General features: G+C 43.9%; 1 protein-coding gene across 1 annotated transcript in view; it reads right to left on the bottom strand.

The window, feature by feature from the left end:
* maptb (microtubule-associated protein tau b) overlaps positions 1 to 9306 on the bottom strand; it is a 21630-nt gene extending 12324 nt beyond the window's left edge. Inside the window, exons 1-4 of the mRNA XM_020621686.1 lie at positions 9214 to 9306; positions 2317 to 2357; positions 1932 to 1989; positions 1768 to 1847 (exon numbers count right to left, since the gene is read on the bottom strand). Of these exons, the coding sequence (XP_020477342.1) occupies positions 1768 to 1847; positions 1932 to 1989; positions 2317 to 2357; positions 9214 to 9280 (246 nt within the window). The 5' untranslated portion in view covers positions 9281 to 9306. The remainder of the gene's footprint in view (positions 1 to 1767; positions 1848 to 1931; positions 1990 to 2316; positions 2358 to 9213) is intronic.
* Between the last annotated feature and the right edge of the window lie 464 nt (positions 9307 to 9770).

Below are 9770 nucleotides of genomic sequence, written 5' to 3'. Positions count from 1 at the left end.
AGAGATGGAGGTAGCAGCGATGAAGATATTGAGGTTCTCTGTAGGAGTGACCAGGATGGTCAGGTTTAGGAACGAGCACATCAGAGGGACAGCTCAGGTCGGCTGTTTTGGGGACAAGGTCAGAGAGGCCAGATTGAGATGGTTTGGACATGTGCAGAGGAGGGATAGTGGTTATATTGGTAGAAGGATGTTGGAGATGGAGCTGCCAGGCAAGAGGTCAAGAGGAAGGCCAAAGAGGAGATATATGGATGTGCTAAAAGAGAACATGAGGTTAACTGGGGTGAGAGTAGAGGATGCCGAGGATAGAGTTAGGTGGAAACAGATGATTCGCTGTGGCGACCCCTAATGGGAACAGCCGAAAGAAGAAGGAGAAGACTAATAAACATTACAGAAATGTTTGACCTAATTTAGGAGCAAAAGATGCAAAATGTTTTTAGAGTGTAAAACATCTCAAACAATTCAGATCTGTTGTATTTTTACAGTGCAACTACATCAGCTAGTGTCCACTTCTGGGAAACAAATGGGTAGAGACAGACAGTTATATAAAGTCTCCATGGCTGCTCATTTTGCTCGTTTCCAGCCATTTAATATTTAATCTTGGGTACCTCTAGATTATCTTGGCACCCTCATAACTCTGAGAGGATAGTTTGTGAATGCGCACAACTCCTGTTGACACACACACTGTACACTATATACACTGTATGTGTGTGTACCAATGCAAAGAGATATGTAACACTAAAGAAAGCAGGTAACAGAGAAGACCCCATGTTTTAACTGGCATAATGCAGACATAGTAACTTCTCCAGCCTTACAACAATTCTAGTACAGAAACAAGGCATTAACAGACATGAAATGTGTGTTTTTTTAAACTTATCGTTAAGTCCCACCGAGTAGTGGAAACATCGCTCCCTTTCAAGTAGCTCCAAGGTTGGTAAATCCAACTGGTGGTCACTGTGTCTAACACCACCACATACAGTCTCAAAGTAGTGAAATTAATTCAAACAGGTAGCATAGCACTGACAATAACATCACTGGTCATTAATCCGCTGGTTAACCACCAACACATCACATGCATCAGACACACTGGCCTCAAGCAGTCAGAACAAACAGGTACTGTGCTCCGGGGGGAATCCAGCGTTGAGGAGCTGATCACTAACTGCCACAGGGGTTTCACTGGCTGCTGCTTGTAGGTTAGACCCGGTCAGGTAAAACATTCCTGGACATGCAGTAACCTCAGGCCCTGTATTTTTTCCACATCCTCTGGTCACAGTGCAGCAGCAGGAGGGAAAACATATCCACAAAACCGGGCGCAGTCAAAAAATTTCACCTTTACAATGACACCATAGATGTCGGGCAAACTCACATGAACGCGCAGCTGCCTGATGATTATGACCATTCAAGGAAATCCGTGAACTACTGTGCAAGACTTTACATAGTTGGAAAAAAAAACATCTCACAAACTCTCGTGAGCGAGAGTTTGCGAGATATAAACTGAGTTGCTTCTGCATAGAAATACTAGAACATATGTTCACCTAATTTTTTGAGCTTTATGTCATGTCTAAGATGAGAATTCACCATTGTAACATTGTAGATAAGTCAGGAAAAACACTGTGGTCTCTTTAAATAGAAACAGATGGGTACAGGTAGACAGAGAGACAGACAGACAGGTAGTGAGAGCCAGAGGTAGAGAGACAGGCAGTTAGAGACAGACAGGTAGTGAGATAGACAGAGAGGCAGACAGGTAGTGAGACAGGCAGGTATTCAGACCTTCTTCACGTCTCTGTTTGGAGTGGAGGATCGGCTGGCAGGAGAACGACTTCCTGGACTACTGACTCCATCTACTGACTCTGACAGAAACACAGGTTAAATGGATCAGACTGGTTCACCTGGTGATAGTTGAACTGGTGTTACTGTTTGCTGTAGTGATGTACCTGTACTCTTGGCTGAGATCATCTTGGCTCCTCTGGTGCCTCCTGTTATCCTGGAGGCCTGAAACAGACACACACATACTGTACATTATTAATATTACTGGTTTAAAGTGGGGGTGGGGGGCTCAGTGAGCAGCAGGTGGATTCTTCTGTGCACCTGTCTGTTGGTTTAAGGCAAAGGGGGGGTGTCACGGCAAATACTGCTCAGGGTTAGGTTTGTTCTCCATACTGCACAAGTTCAATGAAAATTAAAAAACAAGAAAAACTGTGGTATTATCTCTAAAAACATTCTTTCATTACTAGTGATGAATATTTAATGCTCTAAAGAATCGAGTCAGATGCAGATTTTTGTAGAAACATGAGTGATTTCATCATGTGTTGACTTTACCTTCACAGTCTCTTCAGCAGGTTCCTCCACAGATGATTTTTCTGTTTGAAACACAAAAACAGAACAGTGGCGTGAACATGAACATCAACTCGAGATTTTATCAGCTTTTCACTTTTAGTGAAAGTCATGAAGTCAGTCACATCAAATCACTAAACTGTAGCAATCGATTTACAACCCCAAATCAGAAGAAGTTGGGACAGTATGTAAAAACAAAGCTAAAACAGGAACCAGTGATGTGTAAATGTTCTTTGCCCTGTATTACATTGAAAACAACAATCAGTTTTATTCTTTTATTTTTCAGATTTTAGGTTGTACAGATACTTATCAGTGTGTATCGACTACACATCAGTCCGAACAACTGAAACTAGAGATGCACCGATCGATTGGCGGAGACTTTTTTTAATACCAAAATAAAGTATTATGTGATAGTTTAAGGATTTCCATGAAAGGGCATAAAATCCAGGGCGTTGCACGATCATGTGAGCTTGCCTGACGTCCACCTGTGCCATGTGTTTTAATGACTTGTTTCTGTAACGTTAGAGAGAATTGTTGTAAGGCTGGAGAAGTTACTATGTCTGCATTATGCCAGTTAAAATATGGGGTTTGCCAATTACCTGCTTTGTTTAGTGTTACACATCTCTTTTCATTGGTACATATAGCGTTGTTTACCTTCCTATGGAGAAGAAGCTCAGGTTAATTAATGCCATTGCAGTTTGTTGTTGTCTACTTTCATATTCTGTCTCAAACATGTCAGGGAGGATTTGAGGTATTGTCATTGTCGAAAACATTGCTTATTTGTCGGTGTTTTTTGTTCCCCCTGGTTCAAACCTCGGTTTCATGCAGCGTCCCCTAAGTGGTTGTGGTTATGATAATGTTAGAATTCAGGTCAGGGGAAACGCACCTCAATGGGGAGACAGATTTCGACACAACACCAGCAACAGGAGGCGTGCATGTTCACAAACTATCCGCTTGTTTTTAAGAAGAGGCTCTCTGGTTTTATTGTTCCAAAATAATTACAGACTACTTGGAGTTATGAGGGTGCCAAGATAATCTAGAGGTACCCAAGATTAAACATTAAATGGCTGGAAACGAGCAAAATGAGCAGCCATGGAGACTTTCTTTTTTTGACAATGTATGATCAGTAGCCTAAATGAAAAATGGCGATTCACATGCAGACTGAGTAGGAAGAATGTTTTTTTTTTCTTCTTTTTGTTTTAAGGTAGCTGACATGAGATTGTTTTGGTGATCTCTGCATTAAAGTGAAGTTTACTGCAGGGCCAGCCTTCAGTGGTGATGGCAAGAATTGATTGCCTGCCGGCATTTTTATTGGAAAGGATTAGTGCCAAATCACCTGTACGCGTGAATCATACATCAATAATAGCCTAATTGTACAGAAAACCAGAAATAGCCTATATGTCCAAAAATAAACATCTTGCCAATATTTTAGACTGAGGCCCCTAAAATTTTGCAAATCATGTTTTCAAGGGAGCGCCCCCTAGCTTCCTCATAGTTCGCACCATACCCTGAGATTTATGATTCTGTGCCTATCAGATTTAGAGGCACAGCAGTCCAAGTCGTGCACACAGTGGCACAGACCCAAAGTTTAGCAAAGTTTAACATGTGCAGCGCACAGCATCTCACGTGCACTTTGAGCAAGACTGGTGCTCGTGCCTGTACCGGATGTGTGTTCACTTACACATTGGAAGCACTTGGTGCACAAACAGTGCACCAAGGAGCTACAGAAACACCTTGGAGAAGGGAAACTACGTCCACATCTCCAACACATAGGACACAATGAGGGAATTACTGGCTACACATGTACAGTGTATCCATCACAGAGTAAAACACAGAAAACCACACACACTTTAAAAAGAACTGTGTCCTTGGTAGTACCAGATGTTCTCCTGTTTCTGTTACTGTACCTGTTGTACCTTTTTATATTTGGAGAAGTAAAAATACTGCACTTCATTCTTAGTTGGAGGTTGTTAAAAAAGTTATTACAATTTCATATTTCAGTATAGAAGAGTTATAAAATGTCTCCATATGCTGTTGATTACAGTTCTTAGAAAGAAAATCAGAATCAGCAGGTCAAACTTGCAATTGCAAAACTGCAATCAGTGCATCTCTAGATGATACCAAATCTTATAGCTATACTTCTAACAAATTCTTATTATTATCATTATTGTTATTCACAGTTTGTGTGTGTAAATCTGGAGGGAAAACCTCAAACAGAATCATTTTGGATGGCAGCAAACAGAAAGCAGAGGTCAAAGGTCAGAGAGACAGTGATGAGAGTAGTCACCCTGTTTCCATAACAACCAGGAGATCAACAGGAAGTGTGCAGTCTGTGTTACTTGCATCTGGAGTAGCAAAAATATATAAACTATCAAGGAGAAATATTAAAATAAGGGGGTGAAGAGAGACGGAAAACTGGAGGTGGGAGTAAGAGGTGAGGAACAAAGGAGGATAAGGAAAATAAAGAGGTGAGGGGAAATAAAGGAGAAAGAAAGGAGGTATCAGAACAGGAGATGCAAACAAACATGGAAGTGAAAGAAAAGTAACAAAAGAGAGGGGGTGCAGTGGAAGCGCTGCAGGTGTAACAGGAAGAGTGTCAGGTTCGCTCTGCACTACCTGTCTCTCCTTGCTTTCCTCTCACTCCCTCTCTCCTCTCTGCAGGTTCTCGGTCCTGGGCGTGGCACGCATCTGCACCTCGTTACACAGCTGGGGCTGGTTCTCTGATTACACTCCTCTTATTTAAGACGCTGGCAGATGCTCCTCCTGCGCTGAAACTTTGGCTCACTACGCAAACAACGTTGCATACATACGGAATACCTCACCGCTCCTACCCAGTCTTTAGTCTCTCTCCATGTTTCCAGCACACTCTTCTTCTAAGATTGGTTCAGATTCTCCCGCAATGTTCTACTCCTCGATACTGCCAGTGGCTCTCTGCTTCCTTGACGTGAGGACCATAACCACCCCTGCTTCCAGCCACTCGTAACTACTGCTTAGACTGGCTAACACTTGACTGCCTTCCCTGGATTTCCCCACTCACCGGCCTCCTGTGAGCATTCATTCTCCAGTCCAACGCAGACAGTCGTTTCACTGAATCCCATCATCAGAGACTGTCATCAACTCCTGATGCAAGTGACACAGTCACAGTCAATGTCATCTCTCATTGCTGTTCTTTTGTTAATAAAACTACCAGACCAAACTGCTTGCCCTCTGAGTCCTGCCTGCTAGCTCACCTTATTCTAGTGTGTGGGCAACCATAACAAAGAGGAGTGAGGGGAGAAAGGGAAACTGTATGACTAAGAGAAGGTTGAAAAGGAGGTGAAGGAAAAGAAAGGAAGCAAAAAAGGAGGAAGATGGATTATTAAGGAGGTGGAGAGGGTTCCTACAGACAGACCTTTAGTCAGATGAAGAGGAGCCCTTGAGCTTCCTGCAGGAGCAGTTGGTTTAGTTGGAGCAGCCTTTTTAGGAGAAGTGGAGGAGCTTGTTTTCCTCACTGGGGCAACTTGTAAGGGTGGAGCTCTGGTTCTGGAGGGACAAGCTGCAGTAGAAATCAAAAGCCCCTGCTCTTTGCTTATGCTGCCACTGGTCGCAGGAGCACTTGTTTTGTCTCCTGGGACCTCCTGGTCATCAGCGGATGGAGTGTTAGGTGCTTGGTTGATCAGTGCGTTTGTTTTTATCTCCTGGACATTCAGCTGCTCCTCAGAAGGAGGTTCTGCACTGGAGGGAACACCCTGTTTTTGGACCTGTGGTGGAGGATAGAGCTGTGTGGACGCATCCTGCTTCTCCTCCACTGACACCACAGCTACTCCTTTCAGCTCCTCCTCCACTTTCTTCATCACAGTGTCTCTCTTCTCTTCATCATCTGCTCCTCTTTCATCAGGAGGAGGTGTGGAGGAGGAGCAGAGAGTCCTAGGCTCAAACTCCTTCTCTTTTTTCATCACATCTTTTGTCTCCTCTTCTTCCACTTCCCTTTCAATGACTTCATCCTCCTCCTTCAGTTTTTCTCCTGACTTCCTCCTCCTTTTCATCAGCTCCACTTTGTTCCTCTTGGGACAGAGGACTCTCTGGTAACTCCTCTTGCTTCTCTGTCCCCATCTCCCTGTTGCCTCCTAACTGTTCCTCCTCCTCTGACACCTCCTCTTTCTCCCCTGCTCCCTTTTCATTTTCCTCCTCTTTGGAGGAGCACAGAGTGTCCTCTTTCTTTTCCACTTCCCTTTCTTTCTTTTCATCTCCTAGCTCATCCTCCTCCTCTTTTGTCACCACGGAGCTTTCCTCCTTGTCCTCCAATTTCTGCCTCTTCTCTGGCTGCCCCTCAGTGCCACTTGTCATCAATTCACCTCCATCTTCCTCCTTCACCTCTTCTCTTCTGCTTCCATTAATAAGTTTGTCCAAAAAACTGACAAAGTGAAGGTCTGAGATAGGAGAAGCCAAGAGGAGAGATGAGGAAAGAGGAGACAGAAGAAGGCAAGGAAAGAGGAGGAGAAAAGAGAAGAAAAGGGTCCAGGTGACATCACAGATGTAATGAACACTGACTGGATGTATTTATACTTGTCACCATGGTAACCACGATGGTTTTATTTGAAGTTGTTGCCGATGGTAACAGGAGGCAGCAAAGTGACTTTCTGTTTCCATCACAAATGGAAACATGAAACATACAGACGAGGACATAAAACAGAGAAGGAGACGTCATGTTGCATCATGTTTACACTCACATTCATGTCCTGTTCTGATCTGGTTTGATTTTTGTGTCAGATCCTGGTTTCTGAGACCTGGCTCACCTGCTTACCCGAAGATGGGAAGCTGAGTTTTCGGTTCCAGGACAGCTGATCACCATTAGTTCAATTAACTCTGAGTATGTTCAGTCTAAGTTAAGCATGTGCATGATGACTATAAAAAGCCATCATCAATGGAGCTCTGATACCATAGTATCACCATGGCTATGTCAGTGTTTCCTGTGGATCAAAGGATTTGGCATCGGGGAAGTGTCCATTTACCTCCTCTCTATTTTACATCCCTAATCCAGGTTCCCTCTCTGTCTATGGAGGTGACAAAACACTCCATAATTATATGGATTAATATAAGAGTTACTTTTTTCAGTTATAATCTAAGTTATTTTAGCATTTGCAAAAGTTAAGTCGTCAACAGTTCACCAGTCTGGTGCTTCACTCAACAACCTAACCACAGCCTGACTGCTAGTGAGATGTGAACAGTTCAATATTAGAGCAGCACAGCATAGGATGTACTTCCTGTCCCAGGAGCCGCTGATCCAGTTCTACAGAGGAATCATCGAGTCCGTTCTGTGCTCATCCATCACTTGACAGGAACAGACTCAGACAGTCAAGATCGCCCTCCATGGTGAATCTGTACACCTCAAGGTGTACACAGTTCAGTGACTCTCTTTAAATTCACTACGCATTTAAATACTGTATGTTGATTAGATGTGACCTATGCTGAAACCGATGTAACAGTGTTTGTTCTCCAGTTCAAGCTCTGTCACTGTTGCTGCTGTGTTTTTAAAGAGACATTTACAGTAATGATGCACATAAACTGTGCTCCCCTGGATTAAAAATGGCAGCTCTGTTCTTCATTTACCTGTTGCCATGGTAAATTGTAGTATCAGAGCTCCATTGATGGTGGCATTTTATAGTCATCATGTGCGTGTGCTCAACTCAGATCAATCAACTTTCCTAAAGAGATAAAAAAAAAAAAAAAAAAAAACTGGTTTACATGACAGGGTTGCTCAACCCACAGGCCAAGGTTGATTTATGAGTTTGTTAAATCTGCTTTCTAGATCCCCCAAGAGAGTCTAAGGGTGGTTTCACATTAGGGACCTGGACCCAGATCCGAATACACTTGACCCCAAAGTCTGGTTCATTTTGATCAGTGTGAACACAAGCGTACTGGACTCGGGATTGAAGCGGTGGTCTTGAGCACAATTCATGTGTATTTGAGTATGGTCTGTGAGAGATGTGAACGCAACTGCTCAAACAAAGAAGTGGGCTGCTGTGTTATAACTGTTCCACTGTTGCTTTAAACATTAGCAAACATGGCTGTGAAAGGATCTCTGTGGAGTAACAAAGAAGAAAAATGCTTGCTTGAAATTTGGGCTGATGAAAACGTACAAGGACAACTGTATACTACACACACAAACTGAGATTTATGGAAGTATTTACATATGTGTGGAACAGAAATAAATGTCGCTCAGTTGATGACCTGAGTGGTTGCTAATTTGTTGTTCTTGATGGCTTGCAAACCAACTACGTGCATGCTGCCACCTACTGTATCAGACTGTGTACATACACAACTGTGCTGGGGCACGGACCAATGTTACTCATGTGAAAACAGACCTGGGTTAGGTATTAGGGTTAGGGTGAAAACAATCACGCCTAATATGAAAACCAAGCGGCAACCTCCGAGGCTGAGAAACGAAGCCAACGCCAAAAGCAACAGTTCCTCCAATGACCACTAGAGGCTGGCTCCATAAGGGAGTCAGTCCCTATAGACCCCTTTTTAAAATGCCCAACTTGACAGCAGAAATAAACATGTTTACAGCCTGGTACAAAAACATTTTTGGTCTCTATAATTAATGTCCCCTTCCGTGACAACTGTACGGGGATGATTTAATCACTTGCCTGTTTAAATTATACTGAAACTAAATGTTTCACCTGCTAGCTGTCCGGAGGGCTCCATTCACACTCCGACTCTTTGCCCATTTTTGGATTATACTAGGCGGAGTGAAGTGCTACCAATATGGTGACAGCTAGACTTTAGCTTCACAACCACTCTTCAGAAAACCAATGGTTCATGTGCCAGTGGGTTTGTCCATCTTTTATATATATTCATTGGTGAAAATGCTCTAAAATGTAAGAGACAGGAGACACCAACCTCCAGTTATCCACTGCCCCTGTTGAGTGGGGCTGTCTCCCATGGGGGGCATGTCTCCATCCATCATCACTCCTACATACAGGAGGAGGGAGAGAAGAGCAGGAGGTGGTGGTAAAGAGGAGGATGAGAAGAAAACGGGAGGAGACAGAGAGATGAAGAGTAGTCAGTGAGCATGCTCAGCAACAGCACAAAATCCTCCATGATGATGCAGCAACAATAAAGTCAGTTTCTATTAGACTCTACTGTCTCCTCCACCTGTCAATTATCCACTCACACACGGACACCTGCATCTCTTCTGTCTGGAGCTTATGTAGCCGCGGGCTAACAGGCTAACGGGCGGCACACTGAGCGGTGACAGAACTACAGGGAGCGGAAAGTACCGCTGTCGCCTGAGGGACTCCGCGGCAGCAGGCAGCGGAGCGGCAGACACGTGGAGCAGACTGGCAGGTGTACAGAGAGACTGACAGGTGGCGGTCCTTTCCGTGTCTAGCTGCTGCTGCTCCTGCTACTGCTGTCCGTCCGTCTACTGCTCCACCCTGCTCCGCTCTGTGGTGGTG

The sequence above is a fragment of the Monopterus albus genome, unplaced genomic scaffold (genome assembly GCF_001952655.1).
Source record: "Monopterus albus unplaced genomic scaffold, M_albus_1.0 scaffold265.1, whole genome shotgun sequence".
NCBI classification, from domain to species: Eukaryota; Metazoa; Chordata; class Actinopteri; order Synbranchiformes; family Synbranchidae; genus Monopterus; species Monopterus albus.
This window is presented reverse-complemented; position numbering and strand designations above follow the sequence as displayed.